Source organism: Bos indicus x Bos taurus, chromosome 1, assembly GCF_003369695.1.
Source record: "Bos indicus x Bos taurus breed Angus x Brahman F1 hybrid chromosome 1, Bos_hybrid_MaternalHap_v2.0, whole genome shotgun sequence".
NCBI lineage: Eukaryota > Metazoa > Chordata > Mammalia > Artiodactyla > Bovidae > Bos > Bos indicus x Bos taurus.
The window spans coordinates 82,645,957-82,671,059 of record NC_040076.1 but is presented as its reverse complement, the minus strand read 5'-3'; the positions used below and the strand labels follow the sequence as shown (position 1 = coordinate 82,671,059).

The following is a 25,103-nucleotide window of genomic DNA, read 5'->3' as shown; positions in this document are numbered from 1 at the left end:
AGGTTGGCAGCTGGAGGGGGAAGAATCGCTGCAGTGATGGGAATCACTGCATGGAGTGGACTGAAGTGGTCACACTAGCTGAAGACACCTGCAGGATGGAGAAGGTTTGTGCAGTGATGGAGGAGCACTGTGCAAAGGAAAGGATCGAGCTTTTGGGACGGGGGTCCTATGGTGATGCGGCCCTGGGGTTCGCTGCAGTGATTAGGGTCTCTGCAGTGATGAAAAGTTGAGCCATTGTGGGGGTGAGGGGTGAAGGGTAGAGGTGGGATAATCGGGGTAGCTGGAGTTGCTGCAGTGCTGGTTTGGGGGAGCCTGCAGCCCTTCTGCTGCACCTGCAGAACGCCTCATTTCCTGAAGGATAGAAAGGGAGGGGCCTCAAAGGCCCGGGTCTCTCACTGATGCTGGGCTGTGCGGCGGCGGGGATGCGGCTCCTGCACTGCGGTGCCGGGTCTGGCTGGAGCTGCAGGGGCTGGAGCGGCCGGGGCTGGCGCGGAGGCGGTACCGCGCGCGAATGGGGCGGGGAGCAGCAGCCCAGCCGCAGCGGCGGGCGGGGCCGAGACCGGCTGGAGGGGCGGCCTTCCGAGCGGGGGCGGGACCTGCACCCTTAGGGCCGACGCCCCTGTGCGGACCCAGAGCGGTCGCAGCGGGAGTCCAGAGCGGGCGCCTCGCAGGTGTCCAGACTGAAGGAAGCCCGGGGCGCAGAGGCAGCACCACCCACCCCAGTCCTGTCGTGCGGCCCAGAACTCCGCAGATGACGCGACGGTGAGGCTAAGGCTGCCCGCGGGGAGGGGGACGATCCCTAGACCCAGCCCGCAGCACCCCCTGACAGTTCGGCTGTGGGGGCAGCGGCGACTGCAGCGCACACCCACCCCCAACCCCCATCCCAGATCAGTTCTACCAGGATGGGGAGAGGTGCCCTGGACAGATCCTATGGAATCCCCCGATCACCTCTCCCGCTCTTGCTTTCGTAAGACCCCTTCCTTTCCCTTCCCACTTTGTTCTTCCCAACTGAACCCCCTCCACTCCGGCCTGCAGCCCGTCTCAGCGCCCCTCAGTTGAGGAGCCAGAGAAAGACTGCAGCCCTTTGGCTCTCCATCCCACTCCGCCCCTGCTAACCTTTGCTGGACTAGGTGCATCCAGAAGGATGCTGGCCCTTTAAACCCTTGCTCCCCACCCAGAGCATCTTCCGTATCTCCACCCGCGCCACTTCCAACAGCTGGCAGCCGCGGGGAGCCCCGGGGGGCCGGCAGGTACTGGGGTGGCGGTGAGGCCCGGGAGGGGGGTAATGGAACAACTGTGACACCCCACTCCCCCCACCCCCGCCGCCCCTCCAGGAGCCGGTGAAGGGACTGCTGCGCGCCCGGAGCTCCAGTTAAACATTAACCCTCCGCTCCCCGGTCTCCGTGCTGCCTGCAGCTGCGCTCCTCCCAGGCTTCCCAGGTAACCGGCGACGATGCCCATCTCGCCACCACCCCCACCCTCCATCCCCAGTCTCCCTCCCTTCGACACCTGTCCGCCAGGTCGAGCCCCAGGGCTCAGCCTCTCGCCCCGTGCAGGTCCTTGTCCCCGTGCCGGAGTTAAAAATCTCCCCGCCGGTTTTCAGGAGGGTGGGGCCGGCGCCCCGAACTCACCCTGTGCACCCTTCATAGAGCGCTTCCTCCCCCAAGGCCACCATGCCCGGCCTGTACTGCCCCTCCAGCTGGACGCCGCTGCCCCTCACGGACTCCTGGGTCCGGGCCTGCGCCAACGGACCCTGCCTCAGCCTGCGGGCCCGGCTCACCTACCACAACCCGCAGCCGCAGCCGGTGGACGGTGAGGCCCGGGCGGGGGGCGTGGGGTGGTGGACAGCGCCGGCCTGGCAAGGTCCGACATCGCCTGTGCCCTTATCCCGCCCCAGGCGTGTTCGTGTATCCTCTGGCCGAGGCTGAAGTGGTTTCGGGCTTCGAGGCGGAGGCCGCGGGACGGCGCGTCTCCTTCCAGCTGCAGAGTCGGCGCCGCTCGCAGGCCGCCTGCTGCAGCGCTCTGGGCCCCGCGCTGGGGGCCTCAACGCCCCGCCGCTGCGCGCAGGGTGAGTCCCGGGCGCTCCCCGCCCCATCTCCTGAAAGCAGACGCACTGTGCATCCCACCCCTCTGCAAGCACCCGTTCTGCATCCCACGCCTCCCTGTCCCATCCGCCCGCCCCCCTCCCCGTCACTGTTTTTTCATTGATTCACCCTTTCATTCGACCATAGAGGACTGGGCCCCTGACGCTGACCAGGTGCTGGTGGGATGTGAACCAGGCCTGATCCGAGGCTTGCAGCCAGGTGGACAGACACAGCAGGCAGTCCACAAGGCTCTCCCTCCCCTCTGGAGCTTTAGCTCCGGGGCCTGGGACGGGGGTTTTGGTCATCTCTGAGTCCCAGCATCTCTCAAAAAAAGTGACACAGAGGGGCTCAGAGAGTGCTGGGGGAGGAGACAGAAGCCCTCCCCTAGGATTCCTGGCTCACACTTCATTCTTTTATTTATTTGTGCATTCACTTGATTCCTGCACATGGGGTTTACCATCTGGGTAAGAAGAGGGACAGAATGCAGTGGTGCTGAGAGTTGGCACAAGCCCAGCAGGTAGTTGGAGGATAAAGGGAGCTCTGGGCTGAGGCCTCAGGAATATTTCAGAGGAGGTGAAGCCAGCATTTGACTGAAAGGAAGGGTGGGATGTATTAGGAAGGTTGAGAGGAGAGAAAAGGCACTCTACTCAGGGGCAACGGTGTAAGCAAAGGTTCAGAAGTAAGTTATACTGGGTAATGGTGATAAAATGCCTCATATTCATAGTGACTCCCGGTTTCAGTCATTGATGTCACCTCCTTTGAATCCAGAGAGGTATGTAATGCAAGTGTTGTTCTCCTTCCCCCTCTAACAGATGACAAGAGAAACAGCAACAGCCTTTTACATATTGGGTGCTTCCCGTATATTGTCTCATTCATTCCTCACCACAGTCATATAATTATGACCCCCATTTTATAAATGAGGAAACCAAGGCTCCTCTAAACAAGACAGTTGCTAAACAAAAGACAGAAGTCACAGAGCAGAGACTCAAAACCTGACACTGTGTTCTCTTCACTGTATCAGGCTGTCCCAAGCCTCAGGTGCTGGAGATAGAAGCCCCTTTCTTCCTTCTTACCCCCATTTTTTCCTTTCATTTTTTCCTCCCCTTCATTCATTCAGCAAGTATTTTTCAGAAGAACGGGTAAATGATCATCCTGGGGAAATGAGGCCCAGGAGGGCTGTAAAGGTAGGCTGGGGCCTGACCACATAGGGTCTTGACTTCCACCTTAGACACCTGGCCATCTTCCCTTTAGCAGCATCGATGCTGCCCATGATGTCACCAGTCCCCAAACAAACCCCTTGGTCTAAGTAAAATGGAGTACTTGGTATGCAAATGTCCTCTAGCCAGCTTCCAAATAGATTACTGTTCCTGAATTCCTCTTGGGCAGAAAATTCTGGAGCTACAAAAAATAAATAAATAAAATTCTGGAGCCACAGCTAGTGGGCAGTGGGGAGTCCTCAACCCTCAACCATTCATGAGCAGGGTATTTGTGAGCAGGGAGGGTCCCAGGCAATGGGAGATGTCAGTAAGCATTTTTTAGGGAAATGAGGCCTACGGGTTGAACAGGCTGGAGCAGGTAAAGAAAGAGAGGCAGAGGGTATGGGTCCCACAGGACCTTGGAGGTGGTGTGGACATCCCCCTTCTCCTCCTCAGCTCTCCATCAGCAGTGATGTCACTTCTGCCTTTCCTGATGACAGCCAGATCCTCTGCCATCAACTTGCCTCTCCTTCTACCGCCATTCATCTCACGCCTCCATCTTACATCACCAATGCCCAGCATCCTTCCAACCTCACAAAGTTCTCCTTGCCCAAGCTCCCTGACTCTGTGCCTGCTCCCACCCTGTATTCCCCCATCTCCTCTGCTTCCAGCCCCCTCTGATCCCTTTCCTCACTCATAGGTCATCTTGTCTTGGATCTGGCCCAGGCCCGGTCCACGCTGGTGCTGCCCACAGGCCTCATCGCCGCGGCCGGCACCATGACAGTGACCCTGCGGAGCAGCCGGGAGCTGCCCTCCAGGCCTGATGGGGTGCTGCACGTGGCTCTGCCCTCTGTGCTCACCCCTCTGGCCCCGCCAGGCCCACCGGGGCCCCCCAGGCCTCCGGGGCTCTGTGACGACAGGTTGGGCCTATGGTGATTCTCTTCGTCCCTCCCTCGGCTTCTCTGGGTCTAGTGCGGGTGAGGGGGCCTTGGCAGGGTGTCCTGGGGGATTGGCAGGGTGGGGAAGGGCTGAAGCCAGTCAGCCAGAGGGGCTAGGGACCCTGGTAGTGGCCGAGTGACCCTCCTCATGTTCCTTTCCAGCCCCACCAGCTGCTTCGGAGTGAGCAGCCCTCAGGGTGAAGGGCCAGCCTGGGAGGAGTCAGCTGCTCCTCAGGATGTGTTCTTGGGCCCTGCCCGTTGCCCTGCCCCGTACACCTTCTCTTTTGAGATGCTGGTGACTGGGCCGTGCCTGCTGGCAGGTGGGTATCCCTCCCAGTGTAGCCGACTGGGAAACAACTCAAGGCTCAGGGATGGGAGGAACGCAGTACAAAAAAGATGGGGACCTAAGACCTAGGAACCTCTAGTCTCCCATTGGGATCATCTGCTGGCTACTTCCACACAACACTCACACCTGTAGGTTTAAAGATGTCATTTCTTTACATTCCACTCCACTCACCAGTGAGAAGAGCGATGCTTACAATGAGACCAGTCCAAGTGATGAAGTTGAGTTTCCTTGTGCAAAAGGTAGAGGAGGATGTTAAATCAGCAGTTGGTTGATACAGAACTATTTGACCAGCCAGGAACACACTTGGGATTTCCCCTCCCAGTCCGTGAAAGCAGGCAGACCCCTCCTTGTCTACCCTATAGATTGGACTCTGAGAGCTGAACTGAATCAGTCATGATCCTGCCCCCGGGCCCCCATTATTGTCTGGGAAGGTGATATTAGTGCTTTTGGGACTGGCTTAGGATGGCGTGGTCATCACCTCTTCCTGCCTCTACCTCCCTCAGGACTGGAGAGCCCCTCTCATGCTCTTCGGGCTGATGCCCCACCTCATGCCAGCTCTGCAGCCACCATCTGTGTCACACTGGCAGAGGGCCACCGCTGTGACCGGGCCTTGGAGATCCTGCTGCACCCCAGTGGTGAGAAACTGGGGCACACGGTGGGCTAGTGCTGCCTGCTTCAGGACCACCTGGGGAGCATTTTTCAATGATTTCTGGGCCCAAAGCCAAACAATTGAGTCACTGGTGAGGGTGGGCCCGGCAGTGCAGGGAGGCTGAGCCTGCAAAGTGTTCCCAGGATAGTGGGGCTGCGTGCTTGGGGTCTAAAGATGGGAGCTTCTCTGACAGATCTGTGTCCCTTCCTCCCCAGAGCCTCACCAGCCCCACCTGATGCTGGAGGCCGGCAGTCTGAGCTCAGCAGAGTACGAGGCCCGGGTGAGAGCCCGCCGGGATTTCCAGAGGCTGCTGCGAAGGGACAGTGATGGGGACCGGCAGGTATAATGACCTGGGGTCCTGGCCTCACCTCTGGCTGCATTAATGCAGGAGGAGCAGGGGAGCAGGCTTAGGTTGGGATGGGCAGGAGGCCTCTACTCTCAGTGGGAGCTCTCAGTAGCTGCTACCACTGAGACAGGCTGATGAGTGCTATCACAGGAGGCCCACGCAAGTCTCCCTGGAACGTGTCTCAGAGGATGGGGCATAGGACTGACACAGGCAGAGGACAGCCACCTGCTTCTGCCGTTGCCTTTATTCAGATGACGCAAAAGGGTGCCCCATCTGGGTGGATTGCATGGACAAAGGTCCCAGGGCTAGGTCCTGCTGCCAGCCCAGGTGGGAATTTCAGGAAGCCTGGCCCAGGATGACTCGGGGCTCCCGTGCTCAGGTGTGCTTCCTGCAGCGACGCTTCCACAAGGATATCCTGCTGAACCCCGTGCTGGTGCTGAGCTTCTGCCCGGACCTGAGCTCCAAGCCCGGACACCTGGGCACAGCTACACGGGAGCTCCTCTTTCTGCTGGATGGCAGTAGTGTGGCACACAAGGCCTGTGGGGCAGGGTGTGGGTGGGCTGGGGGTTGGGTGAGGCAGTGGGTCTAGGTGGGCTGGGGGCTGCCTCTCAAAGACACAACACACACACACACACACACACCCCTACCTCTCTCCTTCTCATACTCACACACATGTGTTTCTCCCAGATTACAAGACCCACCTCTCATACATAAAGTTTCACTAGGTCACACCCAATCCCAAACCCCAGGGTTCACATGCACCTCTGTGGCCACGTGCCCAAATGTCTCTCACAGGAACTCAGAGTTTCCCTTGCACACTGGGGTCTCTCTCACAGTCACACACAGGTCCTTGCCCAGATTCTCTCATCTGGCCCCTCATCCCTTGTTGATCTTGATGCCAGTGGGGCCTGCCTCACCTTGCCCTCCCTGGCCTTCCCCAGGATGCCATCGTTTTGGCTGTGAAGTCACTCCCGCCCCAGACGCTCATCAACCTTGCCATGTTTGGCATCTCGGTGCAGCCCCTCTTCCCAGAGAGCCGGCCTTGCAGTGATGTGAGTGTGACCTAGGGATTTGGGGGTCAGTGGAGACATCTCAGGGGCTTCCCAGGTGGCACAGTGGTCAAGAATCCACCTGCGAATGCAAGAGATGCAAGGGACGCAAGTTGGATCTCTGGGTTGAAAAGTACCCTGGAGGAGGAAATGGCAACACACTCTAATATTCTTGCCTGGGAAATCCCATGGACAGAGGAGCCTGGTGGGCTACAGTCCACAGGGTTCGCAAAGAGTCAGAAACATCTGAGTAACTGGGTGTGCACACACAGAGTCCTCCCAGCCCGCTGTGCCCAGCCCAAGCCTTCTTCCCCCAGGAAGCTGTGCAGCTGATCTGTGAGAGCGTTGAGATGCTACAGGCTGTGGACGGCACCCCGGACGTGTGGGCTGCTCTGGACTGGGCCCTGGGGCAGCCCCAGCAAAGGGCCCACCCTAGGCAGCTTTTCCTGCTCACTGCTGCCTCCCCCATGGCCGCTGTGACCCACCAGACCCTGGAGCTCATGAGGTGGCATAGAGGGGCAGCCAGGTAGGATGGAGTGGGCAGAGCCAGCCTCCTGAGATTGGCCCCCAGAGAGGGCTACTGAGGCCGCAGCTGCTCCCCTTCTCTTGTCAGGTGCTTCTCCTTTGGCTTGGGGCGCGCCTGCCGCCAGCTGCTTCAGGGTCTGTCTGCTGTCAGCCGGGGCCAGGCCTACTTCCTGAGACCTGGGGAGAGGCTGCAGCCCATGGTGAGCTTGAGCCTGGGCCCTGCTCCCTTCTCCTCAGGGTCCTTCTCCCAAGTGGCACTGAGTCTGAAACAGATCCTGGTTGGGTTGTGAGGTCTCCAGGCACCCTGCTGTGGGGTGCTGCAGGAGGCCAAAGGTGCGGGGGACATGGCCTCTGACTACTCCCCCAATCTTGTCCTAAGTTTTGTCCTGGTACTGAGCCATATCTTTGAAAAGCCTTGCCCCATCCACATGGCACAGGCCAGGAGGACAGTTCACACCAAGCCTTGAGGACTGAACACTCCGTCTCCTTGCTTGTTCCTATCCCCGTTCCTCCCCTTGACCCAGCCTGACCCTGTCCTGCTTGCCTCAGCAAGGCACCGGGTGGATAGCGGCACCAGAAGGGTGGCCTCCCCACTCCACCGGCTGTGTGGCACCTCCTTCTCTCTCACGGGCTCCCTCTGGTCATTCCTCACAGCTGGTGCAGGCCCTGAGGAAAGCACTGGAGCCCGCGCTGAGTGACATCTCTGTGGACTGGTTTGTTCCGGATGCAGTGGAGGCCCTGCTGACACCCCGGGAGATCCCTGCGCTCTATCCTGGCGACCAGCTTCTTGGTTACTGCTCACTGTTCAGGGTGGACAGCTTCCGGTCCCAACCCCCGGGGGTAGGCCTGGGTTGGGGGGCGGTGGGAGGTGGGCCTGGGATGGCTGAAGCCCCTGTGTCTCCTCAAAACCCATTTCCTCTTCCCAGTGCCTCTCTCTGCCAAACTCATCTACTGCTACCCCCTAGACTTCCCCAGGAGGGACCAAACTGGGTCCCTCAAGGTGACTGCAGCCTGCCCCCCTCATAAGATCTCCCACTGAGCTGTCCTACAGAGTGATGCCTGTAGTCACTGAAGCACACAGAGAGCAGCACCAACATTAGCTTTGAGGTTTTTTTTGAAATCTGATCATTGTTTCACACGGTGCCCTACAAAAAGCAACATCTAGGAGAAGGCAATGGCACCCCACTCCAGTACTCTTACCTGGAGAATCCCATGGACAGAGGAGCCTGGTAGGCTGCAGTCCATGGGGTCGCTGAGAGTCAGACATGACTGAGCGACTTCACTTTCACTTTTCTTGCCTGGAGAATCCCAGGGACGGGGGAGGCTGGTGGGCTGCCGTCCATGGGGTCACAGAGTCGGACACGACTGAAGTGACTTAGCAGCAGCAGCAGATTATTTCCTGTAACACTCAGGGCCACACAGAGCATCGTCTTGATGAAATCTCAGATCCCAATTCTTCTGTGTACTGACCATTTGATTTGGGGCAAGTCAGTCAACCTCTCTGAGCCCCTTACACTGACTTTTTTCATAGGGGTGTTTAATTAGAAATTCATGACTTGCACGCTGTTGGTAGGATACTTGACGCAGAGGTGGAGTTGGATAAATGAGTTATTTTTATTAGGAAAAGCTTTATCTTTCTAGAAGAACCAATCATACTAGCTCCTTTTTGATTGGGAGAGCCATAAAATGGACTGTTTGCCTTTCTTTCCTGGCTGCCAGGAAGCTCAGGGCCAAACCTGAAGCCCAGTGATAGCAGCTCTAGTAACGCTCTGGTCAGCATGTATGTTTCCTTTCTTAGTACTGGGTTTTAATTTCTGCTTTATAATCTTTATTGCCTCTTGCAGTGAGCCATCTTAAATCCTGTTTGGAAAAAGAGTGTATAACTATAATCAGCTTCTTTTCCCCCCTCAATGTCTATCCCTCTCCAGGGCCAAGAGCCTGGCTGGCAGAGCTTGGGCGGCTCGGTGTTCCCATCCCCAGAGGAAGCACCATCTGCCACCAGCCCTGGCACTGAGCCCACTGGCACCTCAGAGCCACTGGGAACAGGCACTGTGTCAGCAGAGCTGTCCAGCCCGTGGGTTGCTGGGGACTCAGAGCGGAGTGAGTGCCTGGGGGTGTGTGTGTGTGTTAGAGGGGAAGTGGGTCGTGGAGAGCCCAGGGCTGGGATCTGCTCTACTGCCTCCCCATAGGTACTGATGCTCTGACAGACCCGGTCACGGACCCCGGACCTAATCCCTCTTCTGACACAGCCATATGGCACCGCATCTTCCAGTCCTCGTACATCCGGGAGCAGTATGTGCTCACCCACTGCTCTGCCAGCCCAGAGCCAGGCCCAGGCTCCACAGGCAGCAGCGCATCCCCTGTCTCCCAGGGCCCGGGCTCCCCTGAGGGCAACACTCCCCTGGATCCCCCTTCTCAGCAGGGCTGCCGAAGCCTAGCCTGGGGAGAATCTGCCAGCTCCCGTTCCTGTCCCCTGCCTCCATCTCCACTGGCTCCAGTCAAGGTGAGATTCAACCCACATCCCACCATGTATCCAGCAAACGTTTATTGACCATTGGCTGTATGCCATAGATTGTGCAGTGGTTACTATTAAGTCTACTTGAAAAAACAGATAGGTAATGATGATATATAATGATGATACCATGTGACACATGTTGACAAGCACAGAAGCGTGACATGATGGGGGTTCAGAGTCAAGGTGACTAACCCTGTCTGAGGGAGTCAGGAAAGCAAGAGCCTCCTCTGGAAGAATGGGGCATAGAGTGAGATGACACAGGGAAGGGGACCAGGGGCCAGAAGGAGCCTGGCCTCACCCCTAAGGGTGGTGAGCAGCCATCTAGGGCTTCAGACAAAAGGGCATGTGGCTACTCATGTATGTATGTCTGATCAGGCCAGGAGCTCTGCACTCCTTGACCAGTGGACTCCACTTCTCATGTGCAGACTGGGGCTTTGAGTGCTGAGGTGCTGGGCCGTCGACGCAGAGTGGCTCTGGCTGGCCGAAGCCTCTCATCCCCCCAAGGCCGGGTGAACCCAGTCCCAGGGTGCCCCCGGCACCCCTCTCTAGGTGTAGCACCCGATGGGCCAGGCCCTGAGCCAGGGCAGCAGCTGGGACAGGGCTTGGATGACTCAGGTAAGGGTTACAGGGGAGCTGGGTTTTGTCACCTAGGAGGCTGTAGGGAGGTGGAGCCCAGGGCACCACGTGGCCCCTGCTCCTACCATTGTTTCTCCCCAGGAAACCTGCTCTCCCCAGCCCCCATGGACTGGGACATGTTGATGGAACCACCCTTCTTGTTCACTGCTGTTCCCCTCAGTGGGGAGTTGGCCCCTCCAGCTGTAGCACAGCCTCCCCAAGCTCCACGCTGCCATGTGGTGATCCGGGCCTTGTGTGGGGAGCAGCCCATGAGCTGGGAGGTGGGTGTTGGGTTGGAGACGCTGTGGGGGCCTCAGGATGATGGCTCCCTGCCTCCATCACCCCCCGAAAGAGATAATGCTTGGGACCAAGCACTCCATCGACTGACAGCAGCTTCTGTGGTTCGGGACAATGAGCAGCTGGCTCTTCGAAGAGGGGGTGAGACCAGGGCTGACCGGGGTGAGTTCCTGGTGGGCGCAATCAGGGCTCAAGGAAACTGTTCGGGGCAGAGAGTGGCAGAGGCATAGGTCTGTGTGATCACTCACTGTACCTCACCTTGCTCACAAATGATTTGAGGCAGCTCACCCACATTATCAAGAAAAAAAAAATTAAGCAGGGTAATGTCGGGGGAAGGGATAATAAAAGGAACAGAAAATTAGGTTATATTAAAGATATACACTATGAGGTTATGTACCCTTGCAAGCAGGGGACCCAAAACTGGCCAAGTTTCCTAGCAGCCAACAGAAAGGGAATTTCATCTTGTAATGATTCACAGTGCCCATAATGTAAAAACAAATCTGTCATTTAGGAAGATTATTAAAGTTAAAATGTCAGTTCTTCAGTTGCACTAGCCACGCTTCACATGCTTAGTGGAGACTCTAAGGAATAATACATACTGAACCCTGTGGCTACCACACCGGATCATGCAGATGCAGAATATTTCCATCATTACAGAAAATTCTACAGGGCAGTGCTGAAATGAGGGGATGGAAAAGGCACCACTCAATGCTTCCTCGGGGTTGTGTCCAGAATGTTGCATTTGTGGGTAGCCAAGGAGCCTAGCCTTGCTAATAGAAGGTGGTTGAGCATTTAGCCTAACCACTTCTTGTCAAAGTTGAGGAGTCTGAGCTGGCCCCAAGAAGGAACTCCGTTCTGTTCAAAAGTGGACAGAGGGCTGGGAATTCCCTGGCGGACCAGTGGTTAGGACTCCACGCTTTCACTGCCAGGGTAAGGTTTGATCTCTGGTTAGGGAAGTAAGATTCCACAAGCCTGAAGGTGCTGCTAAAAAAAGAAAAAAAAAAAAGGACAGAGGAAGAAACCATGGCAATATGGGAGTAAAGGTTTTTTTTCTGTGAGCCTCTTTGTAGAGAGTGGGTGGTAGGTGTGCACCCCCTGCCAGCCCACAAGCTGCTGCTTGGTTTCGTAGGTCACGCCCGGAGGTCCTGGCTCCGAGCCCTTCAGACAAGTAAGGTCAGTTCTGCCCCTTCTTGCTTCACCTGTCCTGTAGCTGTGGACGCTACCACCAGGGAGGTCCTACCCTCAGCCCTGCAGGTGCAGAGCTCAGGTAAGCAAAGGGTCTCCCAGGGGACCTCCCAGGAGCCAGTTCTCACCTCACTGGCCACCCTCCCAAACTTCTCCCTATCTTCTGTGCCCATACAGAGCCAGCTGAACCTGCAGGTACTCCTCCTATCTCTCAAAGCCATGTAGATGCAGCTCCTTTCCCCACAGTTGTCCACTCTAAAGGTAACACTTACATTTGAGGAAACGGAGTAGGGAGCAGCAGGCTTAGGGACCACCACCTAATGGCTCCAGTCAGGACTGAAGGAACTCTTTGGCAGGTGGCTGGGACCCAGACCAAACTGGCAACTCCAGTTCTGCTTTGGGGGACCATGCAGCCCCCATAGGAGGGTCTCATCGCCCGCTTCCCCAGCCTCCCTCCCGGATCAGCCTGGGCCGTTGGAAGTCCAGAGGCCCAGACAGCCACAGACCCTGCAGCCCCAACACAGGCCAAGTCAATGACAGCAACAGTGAAGGCAGTGGCCACGACTACCTGCCCTTGGTGAGGACTCGGGAGGTGGAGGGTGGCGCTGCCAGGGCCAGGGCACTGTCTCAGCTCGCTTCTCCCCCCACCTCCTCTCTCCTCAGGTGCGCTTGCAGGAGGCGCCTGGCTCTTTCCGCCTGGACGCTCTGTTCTGTGCAGCGGTGCGCATCTCGCAGGAGCGCCTGTGCCGCGCCTCGCCCTTTGCTGCACACCGGGCCAGCCTCAGCCCCACTTCGGCCTCCTCTCCCTGGGCACTTCTAGCCCCCAGTGTTGGCCAGGGTAGCAGCGCCACAGCCTCTTGCAGCCCGTCCCCCAGCTCGGGTTCCGAGGGTCCGGGCCAGGTGGACAGTGGGCGGGGATCAGACACTGAGGCCTCAGAGGGGTTGGAAGGGCCTGGTGGCGCTGACCTGCGGGGCCGGACTTGGGCCACGGCTGTGGCGCTTGCGTGGCTGGAGCACCGCTGTGCGGGGGCCTTCGGCGAGTGGGAACTGGCAGCTGCGAAGGCTGACTGTTGGCTGCGGGCGCAGCACCTGCCCGACGGCCTGGACCTGGCCAACCTCAAGGCTGCAGCCCGCGGTCTCTTCCTGCTGCTGCGTCACTGGGACCAGAACCTGCAGCTCCACCTGCTGTGCTACAGCCCCGCAAACATGTGAAGGTCACCCACTGCTCCGGCTGGCATCCCCCCCAACCAACCCAAAGTCACTGCCACCCAGAGCCGGCCTCTCGGTGCTGGGAAGGGGTGGGCTGGCGACAGCCTGTCCCCACTGCTTCTCATTCCCTCCACAGAATCCTCCTGCCCCCACAAAAAGTGCCTGCCTGTGCTCTCTCTCGCCCCTCCCACCCTCTACCCCTTCCCCTCTGAGCTCTGTGCAATTGCAGCAGAAGGGGAGAGAGCCACAGCCCCCAGATCCTATGCAATAAAGTGCCTCTTGGGACTGTCTTAATGAGTTCTTTATCTGCCACGTGCCTGTCCCTGACAGCTTAGTCCAGGCACCTCCACGGAGGCTGCAGAGGAGACTTGGTTTATTGGGAAGGGCAGAGTCCATCCCCATCCGGGGTCCCGAGAATGGACTGGAAGAGAACAGCTGGGTCTCAGTGGGCTTTCTTGCTGTGCGGGATGGTCTTGGGGAAGGGCTGGGGGCCCAGCCAGAGCTGCAGCAGGATGACTGCATGGCATGCATGCAGAGCAGCAGAGCTGCAAGACGTGGATGGGTATGTGTTCCAGGAGAGCTCGATGAGCCCCAGCACCAGCAACCTAGAAAGAAGGGAGAAGCTCTGGGTCTCATCCTGTCTCTAGACCTGCAGCTCTTCAGCTCCCCACTACCCCTCCACGGTCATGGCCTTGGGATGAGGAGCTTCCCACCCCTGTCCTCCCCCCAGGGTTGTCCCAGCCAGTACCTGAGCAGGTGAGTGAGCCAGCGGGCAGGCGTGGCCCACAGGAGGTAGGGCAGTGTGTGGAAATACCAAACGTAGAACTGGTAGTGAAGGGAGCGGCTGAAGCAGATGCCAATGAAGTTGGAGGTGAAGAGGGTAGAAACAATCTGTAGGCGGTGGTCAAGGCCAAGGGCAGGAGCAGAGGGGTAGGGAGATTTCAAAGCAGGGGGGACAAAAGTTTGGGGGGGTCTAACAGCACCTGGCTCTGTAGTTCCTAGATACATACTTTTGGGCAAATTTCTGAACCTCTTTGGACCTGTTCCTCAGTCTGTGTGGAGGCAATAAAATCTAGAGGTGTAAGGCCTAGGGAGCCATCACTCACTAGCTGTGTGACTTTGGCAAATTACTTAACCTTTTAAAACCCTAATTTTGTCATCTGTAAAATGAGGATAAAACGGGGTTTCTTGTGAGCTTTAAACATACGTAAAGCTCTTAAGACACCGCTAAGCAGAGGGTGCCCCCTCATAATGGTAACTCAATGATATTTAGAATTAAGAATAAAACACGCTTAAATATGTACAGTGCTCAGCACAGGGTTTGGTACAGAGTAGGAGCTCTATGAATGGACCCTGTAGCTATTACTGGAACCTCCTTTCCCTCTCCCAGAGCAGCAGCTGTCCAGGGTTAGTTGACCAGGACCCTGTCTGCACCTGGAGAGGGCAAGACTTACCTTCCCATGACTTAAAGGATATGGTTGGGTGTGAGGGGCTGGGGTGGAACCTTCCTTTTGGAGGGATCCTTCAGCAGCGACAGGATACCTTCCCCTGTCCTGGGGAGAAACCATTGAGACAACTTATCAAACCGCCACAGTGGGCCACACGGAGCTCAACGTGTCCCCAAGCAGCCCCTAAGGCCTAGGCCCTTCACTCTTTCCCCCATGTCTGCCCAAGGAACTGCCCCGCTTTCTCACCTGTGCCACCTGCAGAGCGCAAAGAGCAAGAGCACGGTGAGGTGGGCAGTCAACAGTGCCAGGTGGAAGGCACGATGCAGGAAGAGGGCCTCGGGGAGAAAGCGCCAGTTCACTGTCCATCGGAAGAGAAACTGGCGGCCAAGGTCAAAGGAGCGGGATAGGTAGCCGACGGGGTTCTTCAGCAGGAAGGGCAGCCCTAGCACCACCTGAGGATGAGCGTGACATCAGCAGAGCTGCCCAGGCTCAGCCTCAGCCTCATGCTAATCACTGAGGGGAGGGGAGATAGGGTATAGATCCCAGAGGTTCCCTAATTGCCACTAGGAATAGCAAGAAAGCCAGCCCACCCAGTCAGACCAAAATCTTGGGCCAAAAAGGCCAAGGAAGGACATAATAACAGTGCTTTATATTTAAATTCATCTAGTCATAAATGTGCACAGCTAGAACGGTTCTCTGAGACCATCTAATTCAACACCCTTGTTTTATAGCTAAAGAAACCAAAGTCTAGAGGTGATGGCTGTCCAGATCAGAATCAACTCCAAAACTGTCCCCTGGCTTTGAAGATGTCTCAAAAACGAAAGGAGTCCAGACAGAGTGGCCGCCACTTCATCAGAAAGGGGACAGGGTAGGGATGGAATACCTGAAGGACAGCACAGATGCCCAACTTGGGGAGGGCCCCACGGAGGCCAAATTTTGTGAGGAGAAGGAATAGTAATCCAGGGGCGAAGAGCAGCACACTCATCTTCACAGAGACTGCCAGGCTGGAGTGGATAGTGGGGAGGAAGAGTGAAGATCAGCTTCATCAGGGCCATGTACCCCTGACCATCACCACAGCAGCTCCCCATTCCCTGCCAGCAAGCTCCAGGCAGAGGGTGAGCATTCATACTCAGAACCGCTGGAGGGGTTAAGGCAGCCTGGGAGGAGGCTGGGATAGGGAGCTGAATCATTGTCCCTACACTCAGACTGAGCCACAAATAATATACTGAGTACTTAGTAAGTGCAACTGACCAATTCCAACCACATAAGCAGCCTGGAGGAAACAGGATAGGAAGAGGGTGGTGTGTGTGTAGGCGCCTGGGGATGGAGACTTTCTACACATCTTGGACTCGCAGGATGCGAGTGTGGCCCTTAACTGACCTACACTGTCTGGCCACTCCCTTACTCCTGCTGCTGCAGAAAACTGGGGAGAAAATGATGGAAATACAGAAAATGAAAGAAGGGTCCACAAGGGAGGGGTGTTGACCTGAAACAGCAGCAGCCCCAGCTCCAGCGCTGGGCCAGCAGGAGGTTGACACTGAGGAAGAGCAGCACCATGGCCACTGGATCATTGAAGAGCCGCAGCACAAAGATGGAGTGGACACGATAAGAGGCACAGCACATGAAGAAAAAGACGAAGGGAGGTACCTGAGAGGTGGGCACAGTGGGGGACAAGGTCAGCGTACCAACCCTGAACCGTCCCCACTCCCCAGCCCTCGCAGTTTGGGGGCCCCTATTCCTGGTGGTGAGAACTCACCTTGCAGGTCTGGTGGTAAATCAAGAAGACAAGCAACAAAGTGGCCAGGTAGAGCACAGCAAAGATGTGCTGGGCCATGCGGATGTCAGCACCTCGGTCAGTGGCATAGTAAAGCCCCATAAAGATGTACACGAAGCCAGCTGGGTACCTGGAAGAGAGGGAACATGAGTCCAGGTCAAGCTACTCAGCCTGGCATCCAGTCAACCCCTCCCATCCTCGCTGAACCTCCAATCCTACTCACACAAGAGGTCCAGTGTCACCTTGCAGTTGAGTGTAGTCATAGGTGCCATTGATGACGCCCTCTACCTCAGCCATGTAGGCTTTCCAGTCAATCTCTGTATCTGCAAAAGGACAGGATGGTGTGGTTACTTTGTGGTCCAGAATTGCTCTGCCTCACTCCATCAAAGCACAGAGTTCCAGCTCATTCTTGGGATTTCTATCATAATCCCTTCTCTAACTGATCTATTCTCTGCATGAACCCAAGTATCTCAAAATCAAACATGTCTGTAATGGAACTCAGAACTTTCCACTCCATATGTGGTCCCCTTCCTGGGTTCCATGAATGGCACCATTAACCTCTCACTTGCCCAAGTCACAAACCTGGGAAACATCCTTGATACTTCTCTTTCATTTCCAACCCTCAGTCACCAAGTCCTGCCTCTTCTTCATCCTAAATATCTGTCTCATCCTTCTCCGCTCAATTTGGGTGTAACAATCTCTAGCCTCAATGGTGCAATAGCTCCCTAATTAGGCTCCCAGCTTCCACTTTCCCTGCACTACATTTTATTGTCCACCCTGCAACCACAGAGCTCATCCTATAATAGAAACATCACATTTCTCTGCTTAAAACCCTTCAGTGATTCCCCAAGGCTCTTAGATAAAGACCAAGTTTTTTTATTATTCCCATTTTTAGAAGAGAAAATTATGAATTAACAAGGTTAAGTAACTAGCTCAAGATCAGTAAGCTAGGAAGGGAAGAGTTGAGATTGGCACATATGGAGCTCTAAATTCTTTTTCTTGAGCTCTAAATTCTTAATCACCATACTATCTCCTTAACACAGCTTACAGATTCCTTCATGATGTGAAATCTCATCTCTTAGTACTACCCTCACTTGATTTCTGTGTTCCAACTCTAATTATTTCATTTCTTTAAAGGAAGTAGACTTTCTTTCAATGGGAGCTCTTTGGAACAAGATTCTCTCCTAGACTATAATCTGCCCCCTACCCCTTTCTCTCTTTCCTCAAGGAACTAGCTCTTATTGTTGGAAAAGGACTCTAGGAAGCCTTCTCTGACTCCTCAGGTCTGGCTGAAGTGCCCACCTTTGTCCATTATAGAACTTGGTCTAGTACCATTATGATGAATATAATGTAATATAATTTTCTGTCAACTTATCTTTGTCCAGGTCCGCATACACAAGTAGGAAATCTGTCTATCTTTTTCGCCACTATACCCTTGGCACCTAGTATGGTGTTAGCCATATAATAAGCACTCAGCAAATATGTAGTGAACTAACTGTCTTTAGCAAGTAAGCTTGAAATCCAGTGCTTTCTGCCTGGAAAGGAGTGACCAATAATGCCCAACTGACTGCAACAAAACGCTATCACAGAGAAAATACTTCGAGACCTCAGAATTCAACAGATGAGGAGACTGAGACCCAGCAAGGGATGTAACGTGTCCAAAGCCATAGAGACAAGCAGTTGCTGCTGCTGCTGCTGCTGCTAAGTCGCTTCAGTCGTGTCCGACTCTGTGCGACCCCATAGACGGCCTCCCACCAGGCTCCCCGGTCCCTGGGATTCTCCAGGCAAGAGCACTGGAGTGGGTTGCCATTTCCTTCTCCAATGCATGATACTGAAAAGTGAACGTGAAGTCGCTCAGTGGTGTCCGACTCTTAGCGACCTCATGGACTGCAGCCTACCAGGCTCCTCCATGGGATTTTCCAAGCAAGAGTACTGGAGTGGGGTGTCACTGCCTTCTCCGGAGACAAGCAGCAGCAGCCATTAATTTAGACCCAGGTTTTATGGGGGAGATTAAGATCGAGTTTGGTTTTCTGTGGAGCAGACTTTGGATTTGGGTAAAAGATATTGGTCTGCAATTGATGGCTGAGTGGATCAGGAGTCTGAGTTCCGAATGTGGGTCCCAGTTTTGATTGGGGGTTCGGTCTCCCTCCCCCTCCTCCCCTCCCCCTCGGCGCACTCACATGCCACCCTGTGAATGACCCAGAAGGTGATGCCCACCTCCGCCAGGCAGAGGCAGGCGGCCACCAGCAGCGTGTAGCGCGGTTCCAGCAGCAGTAGGCGCCGCTCTTGCCAGGCGCGCCGCAGCCACTGCCCGCACAGTCCTACCGCCCGGGTTGCGGGACCTGCCCGGCCGCGTTTCCGCAGGCCTGCCGCCATCTTGCCGGTGCGCCGCTCTTGTGGGCCCGCTACCCCGGAAGCCCGACTTTTGGTACTTAGGTTCCGCTCCCAGCGCCACGTGTCCCAACGGACTGAGCGCAGAGTTGTCTGAGTCCTTTTTTACGCCTCGAAAATTTCCTGCTTTCACATCTGTCTTCTCTGATGGAGTGCACACTCCATACGAGCAGGAATAGTCTTACTCCTCAGTACATACTTAGCCCTGGGCGCAAAGGCGCTAATGTGAATCGAACGTTTGCCCAGAAAAGTAACGTTACGTTTCTTTCTGACCGCGCCATGGTCTTCCGCACCTCACCTCCCCTGCCCAGCATAACACATCGCCCGTGTTGATATCTGCGTTCATGCCCGTCTTCCCTGGAGAGCAAGACCCGTGTTCGCTCTACTCCCGCCACCCCTCAGAGCCCTCCGGGTGCTCAAAACTGGGAAGAAATGAATCTTTTATTAACATTCAGGCTTCTTAATGGAGAGAGCTTGTCAAACTGAAAATGAGGTGGGTAGTGACGACCCGGAATGTGTGACACCATGAGTGTGACTCTCAGAAGTCAGTGAGCAGTGCATCCAGAGAATTCAGCGTATGGACGATACGACTTTCCCACCCGGAAGATTCTTTTCCGAACGCTTAGCAGAAGACGGAAGTTCCACGTGTTTATGTTGAGCAACTGCAGATGCCGGGCGGAGACACAAAGGCCACGCCTCCCACATGCCACCATTCTCATTGGCTACATTGGAGCACCACGCCCCGCCTAGAGGCGGGGGCCAGTTGCCCTCACTGTCCGGCAACCACAAGCAATGGCTTGTCTGGGGCCTTCCGCACAGGTGCCGGAGTTACCAGAGAAGAACTGCGGGTACCGCGAGGTCCAGTACTGGGACCAGCGATACCAGGGCGCTGCCGACTCTGCCCCCTACGAGTGGTTCGGAGACTTCTCTTGCTTCCGTGACCTCCTAGAGCCGGAGTTGCGGCCGTTGGACCGTATCCTCGTGCTAGGTAGGTAGTTGCGGGGCTGCCCAGTCCAGGTGGAGATGGTTGGACGGGCCCCGCCCCTTGCTCTGCCTGCCGCTCTCCGAGGACACTCCAGTCAGAAGTCAGGATCCAGTACCTTTAGAATCTCGGCAGTATTTCACCGGGGCAAACAGGAGCCAAGAGATTCTTAGTCCCGGGACCTTCAGGGGAAAGACAGTCTCTGAGTCTGAAGGTGGTAGGTAACCCATGACCCCGTTAAGAACCCTGGGGAGGCCGCCTCGAGCACTGGCGAGTTCAGAGGACCTACTTCAAGTCCCAGCGCTAGTTGACTGTGTGATTTAAGACAAATCATAAACTCTGAGCCCTGAATTCACTTCTAGGGACTGAGAATTCAAGTTGGATAAGGCACGTGCGTTCACCTTGAGCGGAATGCCTAGCGCTTTTCTGTTTGCGCCACTGGGTCATTGTCTCCTAGAGAGTTCTCTCTTGACTCCAGACTAACTGAAACTTGGTCCTCTGTCGTCCCGCTCCCCCTCTTCCTCCCCTGCGCCGTGTGTAGTGAGGATGAGGATAGCGCCCTCTGACGGGAGAGTGCAATCAAGATTGGTGTGATTCCCCAGAAGGGGTAGGGCTTCCCTGGTGACTCAGACAGTAAAGAATCCGCCTGCAATGTGGGAAACCTGGGTTCGATCCCTGGATTGGGTAAATCCCCTGGAGGAGGGCCTGGCAACCCGCTTCAGTATTCTTGCCTGGAGAATCCCCATGGACAGAGGATCCTGGTGAGCTATAGTCCACGGGGTCTTAAAGAGTCGGACACGACTGAGAACAGGATGGGTCTCTGAGAGATCCAACTAATCCCAACCTTGGAATTCTCTTCCAACTGCCAGTCTTGAGGGCTCCAGTGAAGTTTGATTAAGTAACGGATTTCCTCCCAAAATCTTGATATTTTTAAAAGCATGTGTATGATTAAGTGAAATATTTCACATATGTGAGACATTTATATGTAATATATGTAAAGCATAAATAATAACTCGAATGTGTGTATATACCCTACTCAGTTTGAGAAATAGAGCATTCTTCAGACCAGAAAGTGCTTAAGAACTTGGACCCTGGAGGGAGCCAATTATGTAGGGATCTTGGCACATGTAATCTTAGCTGTGGAATCATGAACAAAATCATGGAATGGTAGCTGTGGATCCTGGACAAAATACTTAAATTTATGTGCCTCCATTTTCTCAGCCTTAAAAAAAAAAAAAAAGAGTACATACTTACAGCTTTTAAGATGATTGAGTGAGTATGAAAGAAACCTAGAAAAATGCCCAACAAAATTAAGCCTTGTATATTCAATGTTTTCTGTGTGGGCCCCTAAAGCTCTTCCCCCCAGAGGTTAAAAACTCTCTTGAATTTTGTGGCTTTAAACCATTACATTTATTTATAGATTTAACATAGATCTATGTTTTTCAAGCTTTAGTGTAATAACCTGGAAAACTAGACCCACTTTGATTTTCTAATTCTAGGGATGGTCTAAGGCTGGTCCCAGGGATTTGTATTTTCAACAAGCCTGCAGGCTGATTCTCATGCTGGTGATTGGTAGAGAAACACTGCCTTAAATTCTGCCTGACTAGGAGGTATCCTCTTCTGGATAGAGGAGGGAAATGTCTAAAGATCAAAAAGAAAAACTTTCCAGACAGAATTCCTAAGATCTAAGAACAGGACCCACAGCTTGGGGAGTACCCTATGTCACATTTCACCTAACGAAACACATTGAACACCTGATGCTAGGGAATGTGGTGGGCCCTTCCTAATTTATTTAATTCTCATGACAATCCTTAGAAGTTAGCGAAAAATATTGAGACCTATTCTAGCTTCAGATCTGATCAGATCAGTTGCTCAGTCGTGTATGACTCTTTGTGACCCCATGAATCACAGCACGCCAGGCCTCCCTGTCTATCACCAACTCCCGGAGTTCTAGCTTAGGGTTCAGTAAATTTTTTCTGAAAACTGCCAAATAGTAAATATGTTAGGCTTTCCAGGCTATACAGTTGCTGCCACAACCTGAAAATGGTGATGGCTGCTGTAATAGTGTCTTCTCTATGGAGCTACTGGGAAAATAAACTGAGATAATCCTTATAAAGTACTTAGCGTGAGACCCAGTGTTCAAAAACTGTTAGCTATCATTATTATTATTGAAAACGGGAGTCAGAGAGGCACTTTCTCTGGGAATGCTCAGAGAAAGAGGACCTTGCCTGAAGACTTGTGTGTCTAGTCCCTATGGCTAGGTTCCTCATTGCTGATGAGTGTATGTGCTTGCCCCATTTTGCTGTCATTATACTTCTCTGGTTCTCACTTCTTGCTTGACTCCAAGCTCTGTAGAATCTTTTGATTATATTTTTGTCTTAAGTGTGTATTTCCTATAGAGACACAAGGGACTGACCAGAGGATTGACTGTCCAGACCCCATGATGGCTATTTTTCCTGTTATTAATTAGTGAACTGGTATTCTGGTTTATACTTCAGTCGCTTGGTGTTGGGGATAGCATTCACATAGCTCTGGGCTCCCATATGATGCATTCTTGGATCTTGGATCCAGAGCTCTTTTTCCCTAAGGCCCCACCTAGGGAAACAGTAGCTGTTCCAAGCCTCATCTTAGTTGTTAGTCCCAAGTCACTGCTTTGTGGGCATAAAGTGGCTCTGTGATCAAGTTTTGTTTTCCCTCCATCTTTAATAAAGTTGTCTTGGAAGATGCCATTCCTGTACCAAAGGGGACAGTGGGTCTGTCCACAGTTTGACAGAGCACTGCAGGCATATGAGGTCAGGTGTTGGGTGATGAAGGCATTGTGGGTCAGAGAACTTAGTGGGATTTCAGCCTGAACTGAGTTAGGGTCTCCTGCTCAGTCACCCTCACCTCCTGTCCCAGAGCCTGTTGTGGTTCCAGTGTTGGGAGGCACACATTGGGTTTTCCTAGGCAAGACAGTACTCTTCTTGTTTCCCAGAGTCTGAGGAACACAACAAGGGCAGCTGAGGACCAGTCAGCAGTATCTGGCATCTGTCCAGGTGCCAAGCTCTGCCTGCTAGATTAGGGCTATCCCAGCAGCTTATTTTGTGATCCTCTTAGGGAGGCAAATGGGGATTAAAGGCAATCTGATCCCAAGATCTGGGGATCCCCATGTGAGGCCACCAAGAACTGTCATCCAGGCCTGTTCTCGGTGATACTGACCACAAGAGGGCCTAGAAGAGGCCAATAGATCTTTGAGGAAGACCATGCCCATTGGGCAGTAGGTCCACATCCACTCCTCTAACCTCCACCCTCCCTCCATCCCTTTGGGACTGCTTCCCAGAAACTTCCCACCAGAGTGTTATGATTCTTCAAGACTCTTGATTGGTTGTCAGTTCACCTGAACCTGTTAGCCCACCCACCTAAGGTGGGGACAGGGACTCTCCCATGTGCTCCTGCAGCCTGTCCCTATTGAAACACTCATCACATTATGAGGCAGTTGCCTGATTACACATCTGCTGCCCTCACCAGAGCATCAGCTCCTTAATGACAGGAGCTCTGTTCGTCAAGAGAACAACAATATGTGGTGCTCAAGTGTACATGAAGAAATTATTGGGTTGGCCAAAAAGTTCGTTTGGGTTTTCCTATAAGATGTTATGGAAAAACCCAAACAAACTTTCTGGCCAATCTAATATAGGCAGTCATCTCCACTGTGTGTCCCCACTTAAGTTTCCCCTTCTACTTGTTGATTCTGCCTTAGAAACCCAAGTAAGATAAAAACCCCTAACATGAAGTCTTCCCATGGTTGATGTCATCAGAGGAGAGATTAGGAATTAGGATAATAGTAGTGTTATCCTATTAATAATACTATATGCCAGTATTATCCCCGGGGCTTCCCTGGTAGCTCAGTTGGTAAAGAATCCACCTGCAATGCAGGAGACCCTGGTTCAATTCCTGGGTCGGGAAGATCCGCTGGAGAAGGGATAGGCTACCCACTCCAGTATTCTTGGGCTTCCCTTGTGGCTCAGCTGGTAAAGAATCTGCCTGCAATGCAGGAAACCTGGGTTTGATCCCTGGGTTGGGAAGATCCCCTGGAGAAGGGAAAGGCTACCTACTCCAGTATTCTGGCCTTGAGAATTCCATGGACTGTATAGGTCATGGGGTCACTAAGAGTCAGACATGACTGAGCAACTTTTATATTATAATATTGTCCCCATTCTGAGTCTGAGAAAACTGAAGTTGAGAGTTGAATGACTTACCAGGGCTGTATGACTGGGGATATCAGAACCCAAATCCTTGAACTTTTAAGTTCAGAGCTCCTACTCTTTGGGTGTTTTAGTTGTTAAATTTAGCCCATCACATCCTGTATGTAGGGTAGGTATTGTTGTCTTCATTTTTCTGGCAAGGAAATCCAAGTTCCTAGTATGTAAACAACTTGCCTTAGTCCACACAGCCAGGAGTGATAGAGCCAGGACATGTGCCCAGATCTGTACGACTCCTGGGCTCATGCTCTTGTACCATGCTGCTTCTCCCTCAGTACAGGAGCCTTTGGGATTCAAGAAAACAGGCCAAGAGTGGATAGATAATTGCGGAGGTGAGAACCAAAGCTAACTAGACCTTTTGTCACCCACCCCTTCTCACCCCAGGCTGTGGAAACAGTGCCCTGAGCTACGAGCTATTCCTTGGGGGCTTCCCTGATGTGACCAGTGTGGACTACTCATCAGTAGTGGTGGCTGCCATGAGGGCTCGGTATGCCCATGTGCCCACGCTGCGATGGGAGACCATGGATGTGCGGGCACTGGGCTTCCCTAGTGGCTCTTTCGACGTGGTGCTTGAGAAGGGCACACTGGATGCCCTGTTGACTGGTGAACAGGATCCCTGGACTGTGTCCTCTGAAGGTGTCCACACTGTGGACCAGGTGCTAAATGAGGTGAGGGAGCAACAAGGGAAAGAGGGCTGTTCAAGAGCTGGGGAGGGTTTCCCTGGTAGTCCAGTGGTTAAGATTCCTCGCTTCCACTGAAGGGGGCATAGGTTTGATCCCTGGTTGGGGAGCTAAGACCCCACAGGCCACAAGGCCAAGAATAAATAAATAATTTTTTTTTTTTTTAAAGAGCTGGGGATGAAGGGTTAAGGTTTTAGGAGACTTGAAGAACTTAGAAGCCAGAGGAGGCATGGTTTGGAGCAAGTAGTGGGTCACCTTCAGGATTCTGGTTACCTGAAGGAAGAGGATGTTAAGCTGGGTCAAGATTATAGGGGGCTGGAGTGGGCAGGCTCCCAGAGGTTGAGGACTGGATACTGAGTTGCCACAGAGATGAGGTTGTGGCCAGACCCCAGATAGAGAAGGTCAGCAGTTGAGAGGAAAGCAGTGCCCCCTGCATCTGACATCATTCCCATGCTCCTACCTATCTAAGATGTAGCCTGACACCCATGGAACAGCCAGAGGCAGAGAGGGAGCCTCAGCCTTTTGCCATGGAAAGCCGTGAGCTACTGGATGCAGGGTAGAACCTGAGGTCTCACTGGGAGGGGATCTGGTGCAGTACTGACCTTTAAGAACCTGGAGGTGGGCTTCTCACCAATG

The 25,103-nt window shown here is 54.0% G+C and overlaps 3 protein-coding genes across 10 annotated transcripts in view; 2 read left to right on the top strand and 1 right to left on the bottom strand.

Moving 5' to 3' along the window:
• Positions 1-523: 523 nt before the first annotated feature.
• On the top strand, positions 524-13,244 carry VWA5B2 (von Willebrand factor A domain containing 5B2). 7 transcript variants are annotated; one of them, XM_027539450.1, is made up of 21 exons: positions 524-762; positions 1,335-1,440; positions 1,668-1,812; positions 1,898-2,068; positions 3,981-4,200; positions 4,381-4,538; positions 5,068-5,199; positions 5,429-5,553; positions 5,939-6,094; positions 6,501-6,611; positions 6,926-7,134; positions 7,222-7,333; positions 7,788-7,973; positions 9,062-9,233; positions 9,323-9,636; positions 10,074-10,263; positions 10,366-10,722; positions 11,690-11,827; positions 11,923-12,006; positions 12,102-12,322; positions 12,409-13,244. In XM_027539450.1, the coding sequence occupies exons 3-21, from the start codon at positions 1,674-1,676 to the stop codon at positions 12,955-12,957; spliced, it is 3,744 nt and encodes a 1,247-aa protein (XP_027395251.1). In that variant the 5' UTR covers positions 524-762; positions 1,335-1,440; positions 1,668-1,673; the 3' UTR covers positions 12,958-13,244. The 7 variants fall into 7 exon arrangements, with proteins under 7 accessions (XP_027395251.1, XP_027395235.1, XP_027395243.1 ...); XM_027539434.1 differs by having other exon boundaries at positions 602-762; positions 5,900-6,094; XM_027539442.1 differs by having other exon boundaries at positions 602-762; positions 3,981-4,212.
• Positions 13,238-18,577, bottom strand: ALG3 (ALG3, alpha-1,3- mannosyltransferase). Its single transcript, XM_027539549.1, has 9 exons — positions 18,357-18,577; positions 16,400-16,499; positions 16,159-16,306; positions 15,889-16,049; positions 15,286-15,406; positions 14,649-14,854; positions 14,431-14,507; positions 13,703-13,847; positions 13,238-13,559 (listed from the first exon to the last, which is right to left on the bottom strand). The coding sequence occupies exons 1-9, from the start codon at positions 18,550-18,552 to the stop codon at positions 13,397-13,399; spliced, it is 1,317 nt and encodes a 438-aa protein (XP_027395350.1). The 5' UTR covers positions 18,553-18,577; the 3' UTR covers positions 13,238-13,396.
• A 475-nt stretch (positions 18,578-19,052) lies between these two features.
• Positions 19,053-25,103, top strand: part of LOC113891443 (endothelin-converting enzyme 2) — a 32,821-nt gene continuing 26,770 nt past the window's right edge. The window contains exons 1-2 of one of the 2 annotated variants that reach the window (XM_027539527.1): positions 19,053-19,555; positions 24,172-24,455. In XM_027539527.1, coding sequence (XP_027395328.1) covers positions 19,360-19,555; positions 24,172-24,455 — 480 coding nt within the window. In that variant the 5' untranslated portion in view covers positions 19,053-19,359. The remainder of the gene's footprint in view (positions 19,556-24,171; positions 24,456-25,103) is intronic. The other variant, XM_027539536.1, reaches the window with a different exon arrangement.

Coding starts and splice junctions, on each gene's coding strand:
- ALG3 (XM_027539549.1), bottom strand. CDS start 18,552: ATGGCGGCAGGCCTGCGGAAACGCGGCCGGGCAGGTCCCGCAACCCGG. Junction 16,307..16,399: donor GGTGACACTGGACCTCTTGT/GTGAGTAGGATT, acceptor CCTCTCTTCCAG/GTACCCAGCTGGCTTCGTGT. Junction 15,407..15,888: donor TGGGGCTGCTGCTGTTTCAG/GTCAACACCCCT, acceptor TATCCACTCCAG/CCTGGCAGTCTCTGTGAAGA.
- VWA5B2 (XM_027539407.1), top strand. CDS start 1,674: ATGCCCGGCCTGTACTGCCCCTCCAGCTGGACGCCGCTGCCCCTCACG. Junction 11,828..11,922: donor CCTGCAGGTGCAGAGCTCAG/GTAAGCAAAGGG, acceptor GTGCCCATACAG/AGCCAGCTGAACCTGCAGGT. Junction 12,007..12,101: donor CACAGTTGTCCACTCTAAAG/GTAACACTTACA, acceptor ACTCTTTGGCAG/GTGGCTGGGACCCAGACCAA.